Source organism: Xenopus tropicalis, chromosome 7 (assembly GCF_000004195.4).
Source record: "Xenopus tropicalis strain Nigerian chromosome 7, UCB_Xtro_10.0, whole genome shotgun sequence".
In the NCBI taxonomy this organism is placed as follows: domain Eukaryota; kingdom Metazoa; phylum Chordata; class Amphibia; order Anura; family Pipidae; genus Xenopus; species Xenopus tropicalis.
The window spans coordinates 65,249,833-65,272,306 of NC_030683.2; the positions used below are offsets into that span (position 1 = coordinate 65,249,833).

General features: G+C 38.9%; 1 protein-coding gene across 5 annotated transcripts in view; it reads left to right on the forward strand.

Moving 5' to 3' along the window:
• The window catches only part of disp3.2 (dispatched RND transporter family member 3, gene 2), a 114,566-nt gene that overhangs the window by 23,425 nt on the left and 68,667 nt on the right, over window positions 1-22,474 (forward strand). For 2 of the 5 annotated variants that reach the window (XM_031905827.1, XM_031905828.1), the window contains 2 exons: window positions 2,174-3,092; window positions 4,146-4,365. In XM_031905827.1, the coding sequence (XP_031761687.1) occupies window positions 2,177-3,092; window positions 4,146-4,365 (1,136 nt within the window). In that variant the 5' untranslated portion in view covers window positions 2,174-2,176. Of the gene's footprint in view, window positions 1-2,151; window positions 3,093-4,145; window positions 4,366-22,474 lie in introns of all 5 variants that reach the window. The other 3 variants (XM_031905826.1, XM_031905825.1, XM_031905829.1) reach the window with 3 other exon arrangements.

Genomic DNA, 22,474 nt, shown 5'->3' on the forward strand with positions numbered 1-22,474 from the left:
AGTATTAAGTACCCTGGGCTGTTGCAGTTCTCAGCTAACCCAGGGTATCAGGTAAACGATTATAATACTATTGTTTGGCACCCCCCAGTGGGTGGGGGGAAATGAGTGGAGTGGGCAGGGAAATGGGCAAGGGTATAAGCAAGTCTGTACTTATAAGGAGTTATCCTTTAGCGGGAAGTGTCAGGAAAGGGAGGGATATGTAGGGTATTATAAATGTATTACCGGTAGCTGGTGATTTACCGGCTGGGCTGGTCAAATGCCAGCCGGTGGCAATGCTAGTCTAGACTTTATGGCCTTTTCTAATAAAGGGGGTGAACCTTTATTAATATTAATAATTTGTATTAATTGACATTAATGACAAATGTTAATACATATGCAGGATCAATGATTAAACCTTCTGATATACTGTTAGTGAGCAATAACTTACACGCACACAAGTAATAATACAATTAAATAGATTTACTTATCTTTGTATGATTATAGTTACAAGCATAGCCAGTTCTGCATCAATCCAACACAATCGGGGAGCCCCACAACCTTTGGTGCAAGACCTTAAGGTTCCTGATAACCAAGCGATGATCCAAATGTCCCGGCACTCGTTCAGGAGTCCTAGGCGAAGCTACTGACAGATTGTGGAGGTTCCCTTTTATACCAGAGTTCTTAGCAAACCCCCAACACCAAGTGATGACTTTTGTCATGAACAAAACCTATTAACTAGACTTTGTAGAAGGCCTTATTTGTTGCTCAAATAAGTTGTACATAGAGTGTATTGTCCATATGCTGTCTGTTTGTTTATTCCAAGGATATTTGCTAGGTAACAATACCTGTGTTTACTGTTTACCCAGCAATATACATAGAACAAAGACATTGTACCTTGAACAATGGACAATAGCTGTCCCAAAATCTGCTGCTTTTACTTGACTCAAACCTAAGATGATTCATATGTCAAAGCAGATGTATATATTGTAAATCATTATAAAATCAATAGAAAATCCACCGTGCTACACATTTGAAGCACAGAAAAGTATCAAAAATACTTGGCTGTGTTTGGTAAGCAGAGGCACATTAATTTAACAAATCTTACATGCAAGATAAAGTATTTTTAGTGTTTTGGCTGCTTCCCCTGGGCTTATATATCTCTTACCTTGCAATAACTTAAGTAATTTCCATTACTAGCCATGCATGCAAATGATTATTGTTTTCTTATTCTTATTCTTAGCATATTTAATGTGTTTGTTGTACATTTCCCTGAAGCTGGTTTTAGACTATCCAGGTGTATGAAACAGCTTTGTTTTTATCTTCTCTATTCATCCATATAAATAAATCTTTTGAGATGTAGCTTTTAGACGTCTGACAAATACAGTAGAGACAGCAAACATGACATACTGTTATCACAAATATTTTTTAAAAAGCCCATGCATGTAATTCTGCATTTTAAAGACAGTATTTTCATTTTTTAAAGTAAAGTATTTAATCACAAAATAGATTTTATTTGATGTCAGGGATTTCTCAAACATAGACCTTTTTTGTTTAGGGGGTGTGATTTCACATCATGCCCCTGCACTCAACCAATTCACCATGGTATATTGAAAGTTTTGAAGTCAACAGTACTATGCGTCAGACAACATGGGCCTGTAATTTTCTTGTACTCCCCTTCTCTGGTTCCACTGGTTCCAAGTAAGTGTGGCCCTGTTACCTGTCCTTAAAATGTTTCTATATTTCTTTGGTTCCATTGGTTCCACAAATGTGAGTGTGGCCCCATGTTACTATATATGTGTGTGTGTGTAGTATTTAAACACTTTATCTGAGCATAAAGCATAAATTCAGTTTTCTCTGTAATTATGTGCTTAACTGTTTTTTATAATTTTAGGCTATTATTCACTGATTTTATGCACAATAGTTATTATTTGTTTAATGCCTATTGCACTTGCTGAACTAGAGGAGCCAAATTTCCATTTTAAAAAACAGAAATTCGGCTATTAAAGTAACCAGAGGCGGCTGGCCGCTTGCTGCAAACAATTGAAAAACAACCAAACAAAGGTTAGAGAATGAAACAGGGTTAAGGACATTTTTGCAATGTTTTAAAACAAAACTAATCATATACAATAGAATTTACTTTTCTTTGCATAACAATTCTGTCGTATATTACAGGTTTTTTTTTGCCTTTTAGCAGAATATGGACTCAGATGACCCTCTGTTACAAGATGCTTGGTTTGATGACAGTGAACATGAGGAATCCCTGAGGTCTCCAATATGCACTAGCTGCCATTCAAAGTCTAGACCTTTAAAGCATATCATTCCTACTTGTGGATTTTGGAACATAGTAGGCTGGATTTTTACCAATTCTTATTGTGCAGCATTCTTGCTGGCCTTAGGATGCTTGGTTCCAGTGATACTCTCCATTGTTATGTTCCTTTATTATCCTACTCTAGACATTGATATTTCTTATAATGCATTTGAAATTCAAAACCACAAATCCTCTCAGCGATTTGATGCACTCACTCTTGCTCTAAAGTCCCAGTTTGGAACTTGGGGGAGAAACAGAAGAGATGTAGCAGACCTTACATCTGAAACATTGCAGAGATTGATCTTTGAACAGCTGCAGCAGCTCCACCAGAATGCCTCTCAGCAAGGCACTACTGTGAGAGTGAAACGCAGCTCTACTAGGCACAACACAACACAAAGTATCAATGATACAAAAACAGAGACATCGGTGTGCATTGCTGGGAATCAGTCTCGTCACCCAAGAGGAGATTCTAAAAGGGATAGTGCAGTAAATTTTGTGACTCCTATTACCCAAAGCCGTGTCCATTGGCGCATTGAGCTTATATTTTTAGCAAGAGGAGATTCTGAGAATAATATATTTACAAAAGAACGCCTCATGACTATTCACAGTATTGAAAGGAAGATCATGGATCATCCACACTTCAGAGAATTTTGTTGGAAACCTCATGAGACACTAAAGGACCTTCCACTTGGATCTTACTCATATTGCTCACCTCCCAGCTCTTTACTAACATATTTCTTCCCCACTGAAAAAGGTGGAAAAATCTATTACGATGGAATGGGTCAGGACTTGGCTGATGTTTATGGTATGTTTAAAAAGATGAACAATAAACCAAATCTGTGGGCAGATTTAGCTACTGTTAACTTTTTAGAAGCAGCACTAATGTTAAAGGACAAGGAAAGTCAAAATCTATGAAGCACACTATTAAATAGTACTACTATTGCTGTGTAAAAACGCTATAATTCTGGCTTGCCTAATGAAAGATTTACAGAGATACACCTGCTACATTCTACATACTTGTTTCAGTGAACGGCGCCGCCATTTTGTCAGCACCCCCCTTCCGCTCAATCTCTCTCTCTGGTCCGCTCCTTCCTTGCCTCTCCCCCCACCAGCACCCACTTGCTTTGTTTCATCAGGACCCTACCCCCCCCGTCCGATCTCTCTCTCCGGTCCGCTCCCCCTTTGCCTCTCCCCCCACCAGCATCTGCTTGCCGCTGCCACACACCACCCGCTCGCCGCTTGCCTCTCTCCCCCCTGCCTCTCCCCACCTTGCCTCTCTCCCCCTGCCTCCCCCCACCTTGCCTCTCTCACCCCACCAGCACCTGCTTGCCAGCTGTCTGTTCTTCTGTGCCGCTTCTGTTCTGTGCCGCTGCTGCTGCCATGGCAACCAGATGCTAGGGGGGGTGTGCATGCGCCGCCTAAGGTCTCAAGTCGCCAAGTCTGGGAAGGAGCGAGGCATCTTCTCTACCCTGCTCAGCGTTTTTTCTAATTGTTTGGCTTCAGATTTTCTGAATGGGAGAAATATGGGGAGACTTAAGGGCACTATTGAGACAACAGAAGGTATGCCTGCAGCTTGAGATTAACTCTTTACTAGCCTTTCCTTCTCCTTTAAAAATGTTAACTGACTGTAGTTTTAGATATAACATTACATTTTCCACTTTTTGTTTCATTATGGAATATAATTGCCTAAATTATTAATCCCCCTATGTGATTTGCATTAGTAATTATGAGAGGTGGAAGTTCTGTTCTGCTCGATGCCGCCCAAAGAAAATGAACGCATTTGACTGCTCATATCTGTTGAACACATTGAGACGGCATATGCTGGCAATTCAAACTAACATTTTTATTTGTATTGCAGGGTCTTTAAAACTGGCAATGACCCATCCTGAATTTTATTGGTATGTGGATGAAGGACTTACTACTGAAAATCTTAAAAGCTCTCTTCTTCGCAGTGAAATATTGTTTGGGGCACCACTGCCTAATTATTATTCAGTAGAAGATCGATGGGAGGAGCAACACAGGAAGTTTCAAAATTTTGTCACTTCTTATATTAATATCTTGTCAAAAGAATCCACAAGGTAAAACATACTATCTATGCTTTCTTTTTTACATTTCGTAAATTATTGGAGCAAATTGGAGAATATGGGTTTGCAGTGTATACACGTTTAGTTGGTGTGGTGCTAGCATTATTGTAGGAGCTGTTAATCAGACTGCTGGGAGATGAAAAAAGAGGAGTATGTTAGTGGTTTAGGTAAAATTAGGTTTATGAAATGTACTGTATGTGCTTTAATTTTGGGGGGGAATTCACAAAAGTGGAGAGATGCCTTTTTTGGAGTAAAAGTGGTGGAAAAACTGGTGGAAAACACTTTCTCCAGATTCACAAACAGAAATCCGCCTAAATTTCGACTCAACCGCCACTTTTTCGTTTTTGGTGAAAGAAAGAGACAGTTTACAGACACTTTTGTGAATTTGTCGTTTAAACGACATTTATACAACATTTTCCCGACATTTTCAAAATGGAGTAAAGGTCAGTTTAACTCTGTCAGACCAATTTTAAGCTCTTCTGTTTTGTTTCACCCAGCCTCCATAGGGGCTCATTAACATATTAATGGGGATTAGCAGCCTATTGTTAGGGGACAAGTTTCTGTCTAAAAAGCGTCGTTAACATTTTATAAACAAGTTAAACGCTGATTAAAAGAAAAGTTTAATTTATATCATATATAAAGTTTTTACCTCACATTTGCATGATTATGCTAGTTTTGGCTTAATCGATGAGGCAATAATAACATTTTGTGTGAATATATTGTAACCATTTTTATTCAAAGGAAAAGTAAAGCCTCCCAGGCAAATTTTTAGTTTCAGCAGCAGTGTGCTTCACTGACATTTGCCCCACACTTCTTCACCCTATAGCGGAGCAGGTTGCTTGTGCTTTTCTAAGCGATCCCACCCCCTGTCTTTTTGTGGTGACTTTGACAGGGAGGATTTTCAAACTGCTGCCATGCTTACAGCTTTGAAGCTACACTCCCTAAACTTAAATAACGTAATCATGGGGTCACCTTGAATAAAATAGCAACTTTGTTGGATGACTCCAAAGTGGGAGGGGCCAACAACAGCCAATCAAATTTCACCCATTGAATCACATAGTCATGGGATCAGCCTGAATGAAAATATGATGATTGTTGGATGCCCAAAAGTGGGGGGAGCTGTGAACAGCCAATCAGATTTTACCTATTGACTTGGTGGAAATCCAACCTGCTGCCATTCTCACAGTAATAACACCGAGGTCCCCAAACTTTGCAGATTTAGGCACCAGGTAACTGTGGTTCAAGCTTAGGAAAAGTGGGCGGAGTCACCAACAGCCAATCAGGGTTTACGTATTGACTTTTAATAGGTCAATTCAACCTGCTGCCATTCTCACAGTATTAACCCCAGGGTCCCCAAACTTTGCAGATTTAGGCACCAGGTAACTGCGGTTCAAGGTTAGAAAAAAGTGGGCAGAGCCAATAACAGCCAATCAGATTTCACCTATTGGGCCCGATTCACTAAAGTCCGAAATAAGGAGTGCTATTTATAGCATGCGTTAAAAATCTTATCACTTCTTATTTTTCGCTCGATTCACTAAAAGGACACTTGTCATAATTAAGAAGCGATGTTCTTGGCGTTATTTATCTTGCGACGACATATTTTCAAGCAATATATTACGCAGCGCACAACATATTACGCAGCGTGCGATATTTTACGCAGAGCGCAATATATTACCCACGTAACCATTACTTTCTGAAGACTACCGTTCTGCGTAAAATATCGCGTGCTGCATAATATGTTGTATATGTATGAAAAAGTGGGCGGAGTCAACAAAAAATGAGATTTCAACCCAACTTGAAGTTTGTTCTCAAACTTCCCTTTCAAGTTACAAGTGTAGCTTTAAACTTAAAAGTATTTCCATACCTATGAACCAGCTGGTGTGGTGGCTTCCACCTCTAAGAGGCAGGCCAGCAGCACTTCTTGGAATTTAAAGGGAATATTGCAGTGCATTGTGGGAGCTCTGACTTCTATAAAAGGCTGGAGGGCTCTGCAGGCACGAGAGTCATTGTAAAGTGTAAATGGGAAGTGCTGGTTCTCAGAAGAGCTGCTGTATGTTGTGAATAGCAGGGTTTTTTTTGTTTTATTTTTCTTTTTTGTAACAAAGTCTGCTTTGCTTTGCAAGTCTCTGATATATGTGTAAATAAGAGCCTTGCTTATTTGTTTTTTTTATGGAGGTCTTATGAAATAACATAAACCTCTGATTTTTACATCAAGACAAGAATTATCTTTGTAAAAAATTCCCTATGCCTCACACTTTTTAATTACTACTGATTGTAAGTGCTATCCACCCGTGGCTGACATGTAAATTTATTGTAACTATAAGTGCTATAATTATATAAAGAGAAAAAAATGAGAGCCTAAAGGGTTGGCCTCTCAATGAATGAGAATATTTTGATTATAAGTACATATCTGTCTATGTTGGGCCTATTCTGAAGAAGAGAAGTTCTGGCCAGGGTACATATTCAGTGCATAGTACCTGTAAGTTTTCTGGACTTTCAGACTTCTCTTAATGTGGATCTCTATGTCTTGAGGTAGCTAATACACATTTAAAAAAAATTTAAAGTAAAATATAATTGTTATGCCATCAAAATGAATTTATGCTAACATAGTTAATTAGATGCAATAGCTTTCCTACTGCCTAATTAGATGCCATAGCTTATTATGTATGCATAGTTGTAATTACGGCTTATAAGAAATAAGACTTTCTAAGGTACAGGAAGTGCATTTTTCTTAAGATGGCACATATCCACAAAAAGCTTGGTTTAATTTTTTTTTTTATATCCGTCTTAGATACTCTCATTTATGTACAGTGCCAGCACAAAGTCTAGGGGATAATACTAAATAGTAGTCAGTGTGGATTTACAACATTTACAGTGGAATATAACAAAAATCGCAAACAAACAAAAAAAAATCCACACAAATAAGAATAAATGTTTGTAATGTAATATTCTTCATTAGACAGTTATTGCACTGCAAATTTTAATTGTGCATTGCAAATTTCAAGGCATGCTTGAAGGGAGTGTAATCTTCTGGAGCAAACATAACTCTTTCATTAAGAAGTTTTATTACAAACACTCCGCAATGGTGCAAACAATAAAATTAGCGATCTTTTTTCCACTGTCATAAATGGTCGTTAAACAGTTTCTGCGTTTGCAAAAGCTTTGTAAAATTCATGCAAACGTAAATTTGTTCACACAGATGCATACATTTTTGCATTTTGAATATATTTTCCATTACCAACTTACAAGTACATTTCCGCCTTACATCTTGTTAAACAAGTTCAATAGATTTTTTTTATGAATTGAATAGAGTAGTGAGAAATTAGATACTAATTCAGATTAATAATGCAAACTGCATACAGAGCCAGTGTTTGAAATGATGCACCCCTAGGTGCTGCTTATGAAAATTTGGAATGTTCCATCCCCACTCGCACTCATTTCCCCCCTGCCTGTTACTCGGTTCAATAGAAACTCATCCCCTAGTTGTCCTCCACAAAACTAAGAGTGGAGGATGAAGCTGCACATTAGCAGAAGCTTATGCTTGCAAAATGTAATACAAGGTATTTGAATTAAAGTGGGCAAATATTTTTTAGAATACTCCAGACCTGATTTATGCTAAGGATAAGATCATTGGCTGCCTGTAACTGCATGGGTTTGTACCTCTATTTAATGATTCAACCTATGTGTTTTTCATCTTACAATTTCTAAATATGAATAAAGAACCTGAAAGGTGCTTTGGGCTTGGAATACTTGCAGAAATCTGTGCAACATTATCACAAATATTTTAATATATATATATATATATATATATATATATATATAATATATATATATATATATATATTGCAAAAAAGACCAGCAACACCGGATCTATTGTGAATAGTAGATTCTCATGGTTGCCTTGAGAAAGGTCCCGATGGGGATCGAAACGTAACGTTGGCTGTTCATGCATTTTTTAATATAATCTACTATTCACAATAGATCCGGTGTTGCTGGTCTTTTTTGCAATATTTAAATCTTTTACCGTGCACCCGGGACAAGAATTGAAGCGGTGTACCATCCTTGGTTCGAGATATATATATATATATATATATATATATATAGACAAGCAGAGTACTGCACACATAGGGACTTTAAGAAAATAAAAACGTTTATTGAAAAAAATCCGACGTTTCGAGCAACAAACTGTGCTCTTCCTCAGGGACAACCAGTTTGTCCCTGAGGAAGAGCACAGTTTGTTGCTCGAAACGTCGGATTTTTTTCAATAAACCTTTTTATTTTCTTAAAGTCCCTATGTGTGCGGTACTCTGCTTGTTTATTGAATCTTTTGACCAGCACCAAGGGCATTTGATTTTGTTGGATGGGTGTGCTCCTTTCTGTTCTTGTATGTATGTATGTATATATATATATATATATATAGACAGTGTACAGGCCCAGATTTGTGGCAAGGCTGTCGTATGCTTATCTGATCTTAACTATTCCACCCAGTGTGGAAGGTCTGCTTTCATTTATCATTTGGTGAAATCAATATTCACTTACTGGGTAAAAATCTACAAATCTTTCTGGTATAAAGCATATGTTATATATAAAGCTTATTCCTACAAATGTTGTATTTCTTAATGTTTTGTAAACAACTTGCATAACTATATGTATATTGAATTCTTTAACCCTTTCCCTGCCAAGCACGTAGCTCCTACGTGCTGGCATCAAAAGATGTTAACCGCCAAGCATGTAGGAGCTACGTTTTCTTTACCTTGCGCTCGTTCTCTGTGTCGTTGCTTAATCCGAGTGCAGAGAATGAGCGCAAGGTAAAGAACCCCCTAGAGAACGAGCAGAGGGGGGTTACTAGTGGCCCCTGGGGCTTGATCGCCCAGGGACCCCATAGAAAAAGTCGGGCACGTAGATTCTACGTGTCAGACTTTTTCTGCTCTCTCCCTCCCTTCCTGCGCTCTCCCCTCCACCCCCCCGCTTCCTGTGCTGCCTACTCACCACTGCAGCTGCTGTCCCTGCATCTCCTGTCTCTCTCCAGCAATCTTCAGCTCCTTTGACCCCAGGTAAGTGCCACATACACACACATACACACACATATTACACTAATACACACTTATACTCACACTTACACACACACACACACACACACTTTTTGGGGGGGGTTTGGGGGTTTCACACATTTACAGCACTTACAGCACTCACACTTACTTGCATACTCACACACATGCACACAAAACACTTTGCCACACACTTATGTAATTTTGTAAAATGTATTTATTTTTTTATCGCATCATTTTTATTCTTGCCTGAAAAAAATGTTTTATTGCTGATAGCGTATTCGCTAACTGCACTGCACAATACCTTTTGTGCATTTTTAGCCATTTTATTGCATTTTCGGTTATGCATAGTTGTTGTTTGCTTGACTTTGTCTGTAAAACTAATTTGCCCAAACCAGAATACTCAAACTGTGATTCTGACTGCAGATATCACTAGGAAAAAAAAACCATTGATTTAGTTTTTTGGGGGGGGAATTTTAGCGATTTTATTGCATTTCATATTGTTCTTTGTTACTTGTCTTGCACATGGACATTTTGTCTGCTGTATTTCAATTTGGCTTCCTCTGTACCCCACATAGTTTGGTAAATCTATGCATATTGGGAATCAAACTTTTCAGTAGACCCCTGGCGTTCATATTTAGGGTGTTTTATGTTGGTACGTTATGAAGTGTGGGGTACATAATGGGGTAAAATGCAAGCTTTGTGATGATATTCAGAAATGTCATAAAAACTGTTCTGTTTAGTATAGCTTTGTAGTTTGGTAGTTTGCAGTAGAAATATGTATTTACCCATTTTTGTTTTGTCAGAATGTGTACTTTCGGAAAATGTATGGTTTTCTAGGGTCTCCGTACTGTTAGGGGGTCTTATGGCACTTAATACACATACCGGGTGCAAAAACTGCACAAGCCGGAGTATAGTTCATGAAAATTCATATGCACTATTTTTATTTGGATGCCCCTGTACTCCGCATAGTTTGGTAAATCTATGCATATAGTGCATCAAACTGTTCAGTAGAAATGTCATAAAATCGGCAAATTTAGGAAACCTTTGCGGCTTGGTACTTTGGAGTAGAAAGACATGGAATGTGTTCTTTCAAAAAATATATGACTTTCTGGGGTGAGTGTACTTTTTACTAACTTTATCCCACATAAAATGATGTAAATGTGTTGATTTTGCAGAAGCTGAAATGACAGAAATGACGGATCATTTGGGGTACGTTCACATTGGGGCCCCTACATGCCACATACTTAGATAAACCTAAACATATTGGGCATCATACTGTTCAGTGGACCCCTGGCGTTCAAATTTTGGATGTTTTATCTTGGTACCTAATGCTATGTGGGAGATAAGATGCTGCAAAGTGGAAGCTTTGAGGGGATTTTTGGAATTGTCATCAAAATTGCTAACTTTAGAAATGCTTTGCGGCTTGGTACTTTGGAGTAGAAAGACACAGGTACCCATTTTAGATTTGGGGGAATGTGTACTTTCCAAAAATATATGGCTTTCTGGGGTGAGCGTACTGTTTTTGTAGCGTTGTCGCACACAAAATGATGTAAATGTGTTGATTTTGCAGAAGCTGAAATTACAGAAATGGCAGATCATATGGGGTATGTTCACATTGGGGCCCCTACATGCCACATACTTAGGTAAACCTATACATATTGGGCATCAAACTGTTCAGTGGACCCCTGGCGTTCAGATTCAGGGTGTTTTATCTTGGTACCTAATGCTATTTTTTGGAAATGTTATCAAAAATGCCAAATTTAGGAAAGCTTTGCGGCTTGGTACTTTGAAAGAGAAAGACATGGGTACCCATTTTAGATTCGGGGAATGTCTACTTTCCAAAAATATATGGCTTTCTGGGGTGAGTGTACTTTTTGTAGCTTTATTCTACATAAAATTATGTAAATGTGTTGATTTTGCAGAAGCTGGAATGACAGAAATAATAGATCATATGGGGGCATGTTCACATTGAGGCTCCTTCATGCCACATACTTAGGTAAACCTATACATATTGGGCATCAAACTGTTCAGTGGACCCCTGGCGTTCAGATTCAGGGTGTTTTATCTTGGTACCTAATGCTATTTTTTGGAAATGTTATCAAAAATTCCAAATTTAGGAAAGCTTTGCGGCTTGGTACTTTGAAAGAGAAAGACATGGGTACCCATTTTAGATTCGGGGAATGTCTACTTTCCAAAAATATATGGCTTTCTGGGGTGAGTGTACTTTTTGTAGCTTTATTCTACATAAAATTATGTAAATGTGTTGATTTTGCAGAAGCTGGAATGACAGAAATAATAGATCATATGGGGGCATGTTCACATTGAGGCTCCTTCATGCCACATACTTAGGTAAACCTATACATTTTGGGCATCAAACTGTTCAGTGGACCCCTGGCATTCATATTTAGGGTGTTTTATCTGGTTACTTTATGACCTGTAGGAGATAAGATACTATAGACAGGAAGCTTTGAAGCAATTTTTAAGAAATTTCACAAATTTTGATAAAAACCAATAACTTTAGGAAAGCATTGCAACTTGGTAGTTTGGAGTAGACAGGCAGTTCTACCTATTATTTTGTTGAATTTGTTCTTTCTAAAAATGTATAATTTTCGGGGATAAACCTTCTGTTAGTGGAATTTTTGGCCTTGAAATCTAAAGTATGCCGCTTTCTGGAGCAGTGCTTTGGAAATTTGGTAGTGTACTGCTGGGAGTTTTTGACCTATACAAGTGAGAAATCTCCATAAAACTATATATATTTGGTATTGGCATGTTCAGGAGACATGGGATTTTTTTTTTTTTGTATGTATGTGTTTATATTATGGAAAAAATCCATTTTGTAGATATTAAGAAGCCTATATCTTGTTACAGAATTGGAATTACACAAAAATTAGCTTAGGTTGTCCTAAAAAAAATGATATATCGTTTTCCTGGGTAAACTAAAAGTCCCCCCGAGGAAAAGCCCCTAAAGTGAAACAGTGCAAAATGTTCAAAAACTGTCTGGCAGTAGAAGTTCCACTTTGTTCAAAACGTCTGGCAGTGAAAGAGTTAATGCAATAAAATACATTTTGAATGCAAAAAAGATAGTGGGGGGGGGGGGGGGGCGGCTTGAGCAGACCTGTGCTACGGAGCTCCTCAATAGCCTGTTTATCCTGAGCACTACAACAGCAGGAAAGACACTCAACTAAATAAAAAAAAATCAAGGCAGGAAAGATGGGAAAACATAGCCAAAGAGGGAAGGCAGACCAGTCGCAGAAACTGGACAAATATTTGCTTCCCCACGGGGAAGCCCCTGAGTGAGTACCAAGCAGAACAACCTACACGCAACTCAACTATACTAGCTGGATTATCATCGGCGCCCAGCGGAGTCACTGAGACACCAAAAATATTAAATTTCAAGTACAACAGCCATACTTTTAACTACCCACCTCAAGAACGTGAGACCCAGATTACACTGCACTCGCTGGTTGGACACTTGCAGAACTGCAGCAATAACACCGCAAAAGAGTCTCAGAGACAGCTTAAAGGGGTGTCTTCCACAGTTACAAATTTGCACAGGCTATTGGGAAACTATCTCGGCAAGTAATATGCACCTCAAAAAAAATTACTGTTCAGGGTATAGGCTCACCCAGGTTTGGGGGGTAGGCAGGGTGGGCGGGAGCAAAGTCCAAAAGCAAAAGCTGAGACCTGATGTCACATTACTACAGGAAACACATTTAACGGGGCTAAAACTAAAAGCTAAAAGACACTGGGTGAGACACACCTATCATGCCCCCTATTTAACGCACTCCAGGGGAGTATCTATCTTGATAAGAAAAGGAGTACCATTTGAGTTACTAACTCTGCATACAGATTTCTTTAGGAGGTACATCATCCTACACTGTAATATACAAAACCAGCCGCTCATCCCGGTAAATGTATTATTTTCCATTACTTTACTGGAACAAATCAAACAAAAGGTGATGACTCTGCCCACAGACCCCCTTAGTTTTATAGGGGACTTCAGTTGTACAGTGAATCCCACAATAGATAGGCTGACAGGAATAGACCCAAAGTCAACACACCTGCAGGGGTGGATGACAGCCTTAGTACTCAATGACTTATGGCGCAGCAAACACCCAGCTGACCAACAGTTCTCATGCCACTCAGCAACCCATAACACACTATCAAGAATTGATCTAGCCCTCTAGACTTTGCTCAACTCCTCCAGGATATCCAAATTTTGCCAAGGGTACACTCTGACCACTCCCCTTTAATAGTCAAAATTTCATGGGGCCCCAATACTCAGCATAGAATATGAAGACTATCATCCCTATGGTTAAAAATGATGCAATAGCAGATAAATGTACGGCTGACTAAGAGCAGTACTGGGACACCATAAAAAACTCAATTTTTGGCAATATTTGGAATCCCCTATCACACCACAAGAAATTGAGTTAGCTATTAACGGACTGCCAGCTAACAAAACCCCTGGGCCAGATGGGCTGCCTGCAGCTTAGTATAAGCTGTTAGAAAAGCAAGTCGTACCCCCATTAACAAAAATATTTAATGAAGCACTCCCTCCCTGATAAATTCTGTGACGCAATTATAACCCTAATTCATAAGCAGGGCAAAGACCCAACGAACTGTGATTCTTATTGCCCAATTTCATTAATCAATACGGACGCAAATATCCTGGCAAAAGTACTAGCTTATAGACTACTCAAAGTCATTATGGTACTGATACATATACCCACTTACAGAATGCGAAGCTGAGGCAGGGGGAGGGGCGGAATTTCTGGCATCCCTTGATATAACTAAAGCCTTCGACACAGTTAACTGGAACTTTCTTTGGGCAGTGCTGGAGAAGTTTGGGTTTGGCCCTAACTTTGTCGCATGGATCCAATTATTATAAAAAAAAAACAGCGCCCGGGTCCGTGTGAATACTATACTATCAGAGAAAATAGAACTACACAACGGAACCAGACAGAGATGCCCGATGTCCCCCTTACTCTTCGCCTTAGTGTGTGACAAGCTCAGCTCCGTTGTCTATATGTAATGGGGAGGGGGGAGGGAGAGCCCTTAGAAGCAGGCAGACACAGGAAAGCTTAAGCTGGCCTGCTATTTAAATTCTTTGTGCGAAGAGCAAAGAGGGGGGGCAGCCTTTGAAGCAGGCAGGCAATGGAAAGAGCAAGCCTGCCTGCTATTTAGTTCACAATGCGATGCGAGGAGCTAGGGAGGGAGCAAACGGCAAATGACGTAATCCTTTTGACAGATTGAAAAGATACAGCCAGGTTGTCAGACAGTCATTGAGCCATTGGCCGCGGCAGTCCGCATGGACCCAGAAATAAAAGGTCTGAAGGTCGGCCAAATAGAAAAAAAGATTGCACTATACGCTGACGACCTAATCCTGTTCCTGGCAGACCATAACATCTCACTTACCCAAGCCCTCAAAATCCTAGATATATATAGCAACTACAGTGGTCTTAAAATTAATAGACAAAAATGCCACCTTTTCGCACTATCAGGGCTGGAGCATGAAGGTACCCTGCAAGGTCTGCAGTGGGTCCAGCATTTCAGATATTTAGGTATCGAGATTACCAGAGACTTGTCCAGATACTATGACACAAATATAGAACCAATTCTGACAAAGTTCAAGAAAGATGTTACACACTGGGTAAAGCTACCACTAGTCTGGGGGAGAATCAACTTGTTTAAAATGGTGTATCTTCCCAAATTTATATATATCCATTACACAATTCCCCTGTACACATTTCTAATAAGTTTTTTGACCAAGTGAACAGTGTATTGCGATCCTTTATATGGGCCAACAAGTCCCCAATGTGGGGTGGCGTACACTTACAGCACCATACCCACTGGGAGGCCTAGCGCTTCCTAATATGCAACTATATTATATAGCTAGCCAGTTAACCTATTTACATAATTGGTTTAACCCAGACCAGGTTAACCCGCTTACGGCACTGAAAGGAAATATAATTGGCTCACTGGAAGCACTCCGCAATGCGCCAAATAGGAAAAAAAAGGATATGCCCAGAAGTACTCACTGCCCCAATGAAAGCCTGGTCTAAACTGATAACGCAAAATGGGGCAAATACAAAGGATCACTCATTACATACAGTGGAGGAAATAATTATTTGACCGCTCACTGATTTTGTAAGTTTGTCCAATGACAAAGAAATGAAAAGTCTCAGAACAGTATCATTTCAATGGTAGGTTTATTTTAACAGTGGCAGATAGCACATCAAAAGGAAAATCGAAAAAATAACTTTAAATAAAAGATAGCAACTGATTTGCATTTCATTGAGTGAAATAAGTTTTTGAACCCTCTAACAAAAAAAGACTTAATACTTAGTGGAAAAACCCTAGTTTGCAAGCACAGAGGTCAAACGTTTCTTGTAATTGATGACCAAGTTTGCGCACATTTTAGGAGGAATGTTGGTCCACTCCTCTTTGCAGATCATCTCTAAATCCCTAAGGTTTCGAGGCTGTCTCTGTGCAACTCTGAGCTTGAGCTCCCTCCATAGGTTTTCTATTGGATTAAGGTCCGGAGACTGACTAGGCCACTCCATGACCTTAATGTGCTTCTTCTTGAGCCACTCCTTTGTTGCCTTTGCTGTATGTTTTGGGTCATTGTCGTGCTGGAACACCCATCCACGACCCATTTTCAGTTTCCTGGCAGAGGGAAGGAGGTTTTCGTTCAGGATTTCACTATACATGGCTCCGTCCATTTTCCCGTTAATGCGAATAAGTTGTCCTGTGCCCTTAGCAGAAAAACACCCCCAAAGCAAAATGTTTCCACCCCCATGTTTGACGGTGGGGACGGTGTTTTGGGGGTCATAGGCAGCATTTTTTTTTAATGCCAAAGAGCTCTATTTTGGTCTCATCAGACCACAGCACCTTCTCCCAGTCACTCACAGAATCATTCAGGTGTTCATTGGCAAACTTCAGTCGGGCCTGCACATGTGCCTTCTTGAGCAGGGGGACCTTGCGAGCCCTGCAGGATTTTAATCCATTGCGGTGTAATGTGTTTCCAATGGTTTTCTTGGTGACTGTGGTCCCTGCTAATTTGAGGTCATTAACTAACTCCTCCCGTGTAGTTCTAGGATGCTTTTTCACCTTTCTCAGAATCATTGACACCCCACGAGGTGAGATCTTGTGTGGAGCCCCAGAGCGAGGTCGATTGATGGTCATTTTGTGCTCCTGCCATTTTCGAACAATCGCACCAACAGTTGTCACCTTCTCTCCCAGCTTCTTGCTAATGGTTTTGTAGCCCATTCCAGCCTTGTGCAGGTCTACAATTTTGTCTCTGACATCCTTGGACAGCTCTTTGGTCTTTCCCATGTTGGAGAGTTTGGAGTCTGCTTGATTGATTGATTCTGTGGACAGGTGTCTTTTATACAGGTGACTAGTTAAGACAGGTGTCCTTAATGAGGTTGACTAATTGAGTAGAAGTGTCTAACCACTCTGTGGGAGCCAGAACTCTTAATGGTTGGTAGGGGTTCAAAAACTTATTTCACTCAATGAAATGCAAATCAGTTGCTATCTTTTATTTAAAGTTATTTTTTCGATTTTCCTTTTGATGTGCTATCTGCCACTGTTAAAATAAACCTACCATTGAAATGATACTGTTCTGAGACTTTTCATTTTCTTTGTCATTGGACAAACTTACAAAATCAGTGAGGGGTCAAATAAATATTTCCTCCACTGTATGCAGCTTTGGAAAAATGTCAGTTTACAACACTTTAAAGAACTTGCAGACTTTCATTACTGGCCAACTAATGGGGTGAAATGGCTTTCTGACATGGTAATAGATCGCAAATTCATGCAATTTAACACACTTAAAGAAAAAATTGGGAGAAACCAAATCTACTATTGCACCCACAATAGCAGAATGGATAGCAATGGTCAATAAAATTAACGTATGTCGCAAGAGGCACCCTGTTGAAATTTGACAGAATATGAACCCCCTAGTTAGATGATAACCTTACTCTAAACCTAGCAGAGGCACCCCCTAACGAATGAGCCTTAAAGAGCAATGCATTCAAGCCCAAATGGTAAACACCGCCTATGGGATGTTGACGAGTCCAAACCAATAGTAAACTATGCTAACTGACTACTGATAACATGTTATGTTACAATGAAATATTGGTATTGTACCCTGTACTTAGACTGCAAAATGTTATTACTTATACTTTTTTGCAGTTAAAGCGATACTGAAATTTTTTTTTACACCTGCTTTTGTGTTTTAATTTGTATCAGCTTTAAATTCCTTATAAACTAAATCTGCAAAGTTTTTTCGCTTCATAGTTATGGTAGCACGAATTAGAGACCCACGGAGCAGCCATGTTTGTTCCCCTCTTCCGGATTTTAATTTAAATGCCCCCCACGAGAATAAATATGCCCAATCACAAACCTGCAAAGCCCCTTCTGCTTTCAGTGTGTGACAAGCTCAGCTCCGTTGTCTATATGTAATGGGGAGGGGGGAGGGAGAGCCCTTAGAGGCAGGCACGGGAAAGCTTAAGCTGGCCTGCTATTTTAATTCTTTGTGCGAAGAGCAAAGAGGGGGGGCAGCCCTTTGAAGCAGGCAGGCAATGGAAAGAGCAAGCCTGCCTGCTATTTAGTTCACAGTGCGATGCGAGGAGCTAGGGAGGGAGCAAACGGCAAGCTGAATCCTCCCAGTTTATGACATAGTCCTTTTGACAGATTGAAAAGATACAGTCGGGTTGTCAGACAGTCGGGTTCAGGATCTTCAGTAGGATTTATGTAGAGAAACAGGACTTTTAGGAAAGAACAGTCAGCATGACCTATAGATAGGTTTGGAAGTAGGTTTATATTTGTAAAAAATTTTTTGGTGTCAGTATCACTTTAATGTTTGTGTGTGTTTGTATTTCTTTTGTACAAAAAAAGATAGTGGGATAAACAGACTTGTGGGATATATAGTTACGGTTTTGTTAATTTGCTCGCCATGAATACCCTCTTTGGGAACAAAGTAAATTAAAAAATTGTGGACATTGTTATCTTTAGGTTAGAGGGTTATTAAAGGTCCCTGTGAATTTAATAATGAGAAATAATGGAAAATGTCATGGTGAGACAAATACATTACATCTGCATGTGGTAAGGTTATACTGTCCCTCTCAAACTAAAAGGGTTGTGGGGAGAAATTTCCCTGCTAGAAACAAAATAGTTTAATACATAATCTAATAGGACTGCATTATTATTGCCTGGAGACACGATAATCCACATGCTCTATTGCAAAGATTGTGTGTGTGGTTGTGGAGGGCTTAGTCAAAATAAATTGAAATGCTCCATGCAGGGCTCAAGAGCTGTTGATTTACCAGTACCCTGCTGGAAATGCCACACACATTTTACAAATAAAAAGATGTATCTGTTTAGGCTTTAGGCTTTTTTATGTTGAAAAACATTAGATAAAAACAATTTCTTACAGACTACATTTTTCCTTTTTCTTCAAAGACATTGCCCTTAACTCAGCAATAGGTTTGTTTCCCTAATGCGACATGTAGAGTGTAGAGTTAGTACTCTCCAGGTGACACCTGCTTAGTGTTGGGACCAAAGTGGGAAAGGGGCACAGGCTATTTTTATTATTCATCCATGAGAGGTTTCCACTGGAGGGGACTGATTTCACTGAGAGGTTCTTGATTAGGTGAGATCCTGCAGATAATGGTATATGAGCCTTTGTTAAACTAATGTGAAACTTGATTATTTGTTACCTCTGATTGTGTGTACCAAGTGTGGGCAAAAATGTTTGTGCACTTTTTTTTTTTAACAAACTGTATGTACAGCATTTAAAATCTCATGGGTTGGTCTGAGCAATGTTTTATGTATCATGCTTGACTGGCAATGGAATTTGATGTTAATTGTGTGTGGTAAGCCTGGAGGGAACATGGTTCAGCATTTGCAAAGGACATTTGCAAAGGACTCTTTATGACTATTTATGACAGTAAATTAAATACATTTACTAAAATAAGGTACATACTGTATGAGCTATAGCAAATTATGATAGCTCTGTGAGTTGTGAATAAATCTACAGTACTTTAAAATATAATTATAATCATCTTGGAATTGCATTGTTTAGTAATTTGCATTGTTCAGTAATAATAGATATGCATATGTATGTAACATTTAAAAGAGTCTGAAACAATAAATAATCTTATCCTGCTGACAAAGCATTATAAACCTCACCTTCCTCTGACTGACATGTTATTATTTACCTAAGTAGTACTGACTTCCACTGGCATCCCACATTCTCAAAAGAAACATGTTCAGCACATTTCTGAGAGAAGGTAAAAACATATTGATAGATTTGACAGTACTGTAAAACAGCAACAATAATAATAATAAAAGATGGTGTATTTGGCAAGGGAGTAAAACATATGAATAAAAATTAAAAATTCAGTAGCCAACTATTTTATTTGTATTGCTTTTTAAAAAAAAATTCAACCAAAATCCTCTGGAACAACTGTAAAGTAGGGGTTACTCACCAGTTTAATGAAGAGTACAGCAGGAATGGTTGGTACTTTAAGATGTTTAGCTCGTAACTGAAAAATTATTTTTTAGAGCAACCATATAAAAAGTATGACAGGTACTCAAGAAGATCATTACAACCCCAGGCTTGTAACAAGTATTTAATGGAAAAAATATTTGCATAAACTTGCTCTCCATTGTCTAAGTAAATGTGGATAGGCTTGGCCCTATCCACATTTATAAATCAAAGGAATCATGCTGATTTGTGAAGCGCTTGCATCACAATTTGACATACCCTTTAACACAATCAGTAAGTCAATAATAAAACGTGTATGTTTCAGTGTGAGCGTTAGACCATAAACCTTGATATGAGATGTATCACACTTAATAACACAGATATCACATAGACAGACATTATAGCACTGCCACTTTTATCTATGTTATAGTAACAATATGGTTACATCGGATACAGAAAAGGCAGATGTGCTTAACCAGTTCTTTTCTTCTGTGTATACAGTAGAGGAGCCAGAGTGCCAAGTCCCACCCAATAGCTGCACTGTTGCCTCAGCTCCAACTACACAGTGGTTGACACTGCTTAACCCTTTAAGTGCCAGCCGAATTCGTCATTTCAGTTCCCCCCAGTGCCAGACGTTTTGTAAACATTCTGTGCTCTCTCAATGTAGGGGCTTTTACTGGGGGCAGGGTTAAGTTTAGGTAGGCAAACTATATATTGTTTTTTTCAGGAGAACCTGAGCTTTCCAAATCTACCTGAGTTTTTGTGTATTTCCACTTCTGGAACAAGATTTAGAGCTTGAAATACAAAAAAAAAAAGAAAAAATGCTATTTTTCATGATATAAGGATTTCTACCAGAAACATATTTTATTTTATGGACAAAAATTCAACTGATTTGGAAAGCCTCATGTCTCCCGAACGTGCCAATACCGGATATGTATAGTTTTATTGAGATTTCTGACTTCTATAGATCAAAAACTCCCAGCAGTAAATTACTAAATTTTCAAAGCATTACAGCAGAATACGGTATACTTTACATTCCAAAGCCAAAAATCCTGGAACATTAGGTTTACCCCAGGAAACCATACATTTTTGAAAACTACACATTCTGACGAATCCGAAATGGGTAACTATGTCTTCAAACTCCAAAGTACCAAACAGCAATGCTTTACTGAATTTAGCATTTTCTATAAAAAATTATGAAAATTCTAAAAAATCACCTCAAATTTTCCACTTTCAAGCACCTTATCTCCCACATAACATTAGGTACCAAGAAAACACACCCTAAATATGAAAGCCAGGGGTCCACTGAACAGTTTGATGCCCATTGTGCATAGGATCACCAATGTATCTGGAATTTAGAAACCCCAAAAGGAAGTTAGTACATACAAATTGCCCAGGAGATCTCTTTTGCTACTGAAAATTCAACACGTTTACTTCATTTTCTGTGGGGTAAAAACACAAAAAAATACATTGACCCCCCAAAACCATATATTTTTGGAAAGTACACATTCGGGCGAATTCAAAATTGGTACCCATGTCTTTCTACTCCAAACTACAGAGTCGCAGTGCTTTCCCAAAATTGCTAGTTTTGGTGAAATACCTGAAAATCACATCAAATCTTCCACTTTCAAGCACCTTATCTCCCACATAACATTAGGTACCAAGAAAACACACCCTAAATATGAAAGCCAAGGGTCCGCTGAACAGTTTGATGCCCATTGTGCATAGGATCACTGATGTATCTGGAATTTAGAGACCCCAAAAGGAAGTTAGTGCATACAAAGTGTATATACTGCAATATAAGCTACCAGCATGTGCATTATGCGGCATAAGACCCCCTAACAGTAAGGAGACCCTAGAAAACTATACATTTTCCAAAAGTACACAATCTGACAAAACAAAAATGGGCAAATACAACTTTCTACTGCAAACTACCAAACTAAAAAGCTATGCTAAACAGAACGGTTTTTATGACATGTCTGAAAATTGTCACAAAGCTTGCATTTTACCCCATTATGTACCCCCACATTTTGTACCGTATCAACATAATTCATTCTAAATAAGAACGCCAGGGGCCTACTGAACAGTTTGATGCCCTATATGCATAGATTTACCAAACTATGTGGGGTACAGGGGCACCCAAGTAAAAATAGTGCATATGAATTTTCACTTAAGATGCTTCGGCTTATGCAGTTTTTGCACCCAGTATGTGTATTATGTGCCATACGACCCCCTAACAGTTAGGAGACCATAGAAAACCATACATTTTCCGAAAGTACACATTCTGACAAAACAAAAATGGGCAAATACAACTTTCTACTGCAAACTACCAAACTAAAAAGCTATGCTAAACAGAACGGTTTTTATGGCATTTCTGAAAATTGTCACAAAGCTTGCATGTTACCTCATTATGTACCCCCACATTTTGTAACATATCAACATAAAACTTTCTAAATATGAACGCAAGGGGCCTACTGAACAGTTTGATGCCCTATATGCATATATTGGCCAAACTGCGTGCCGTACAGGGGCACCCAAATAAAAATAGTGCATATGA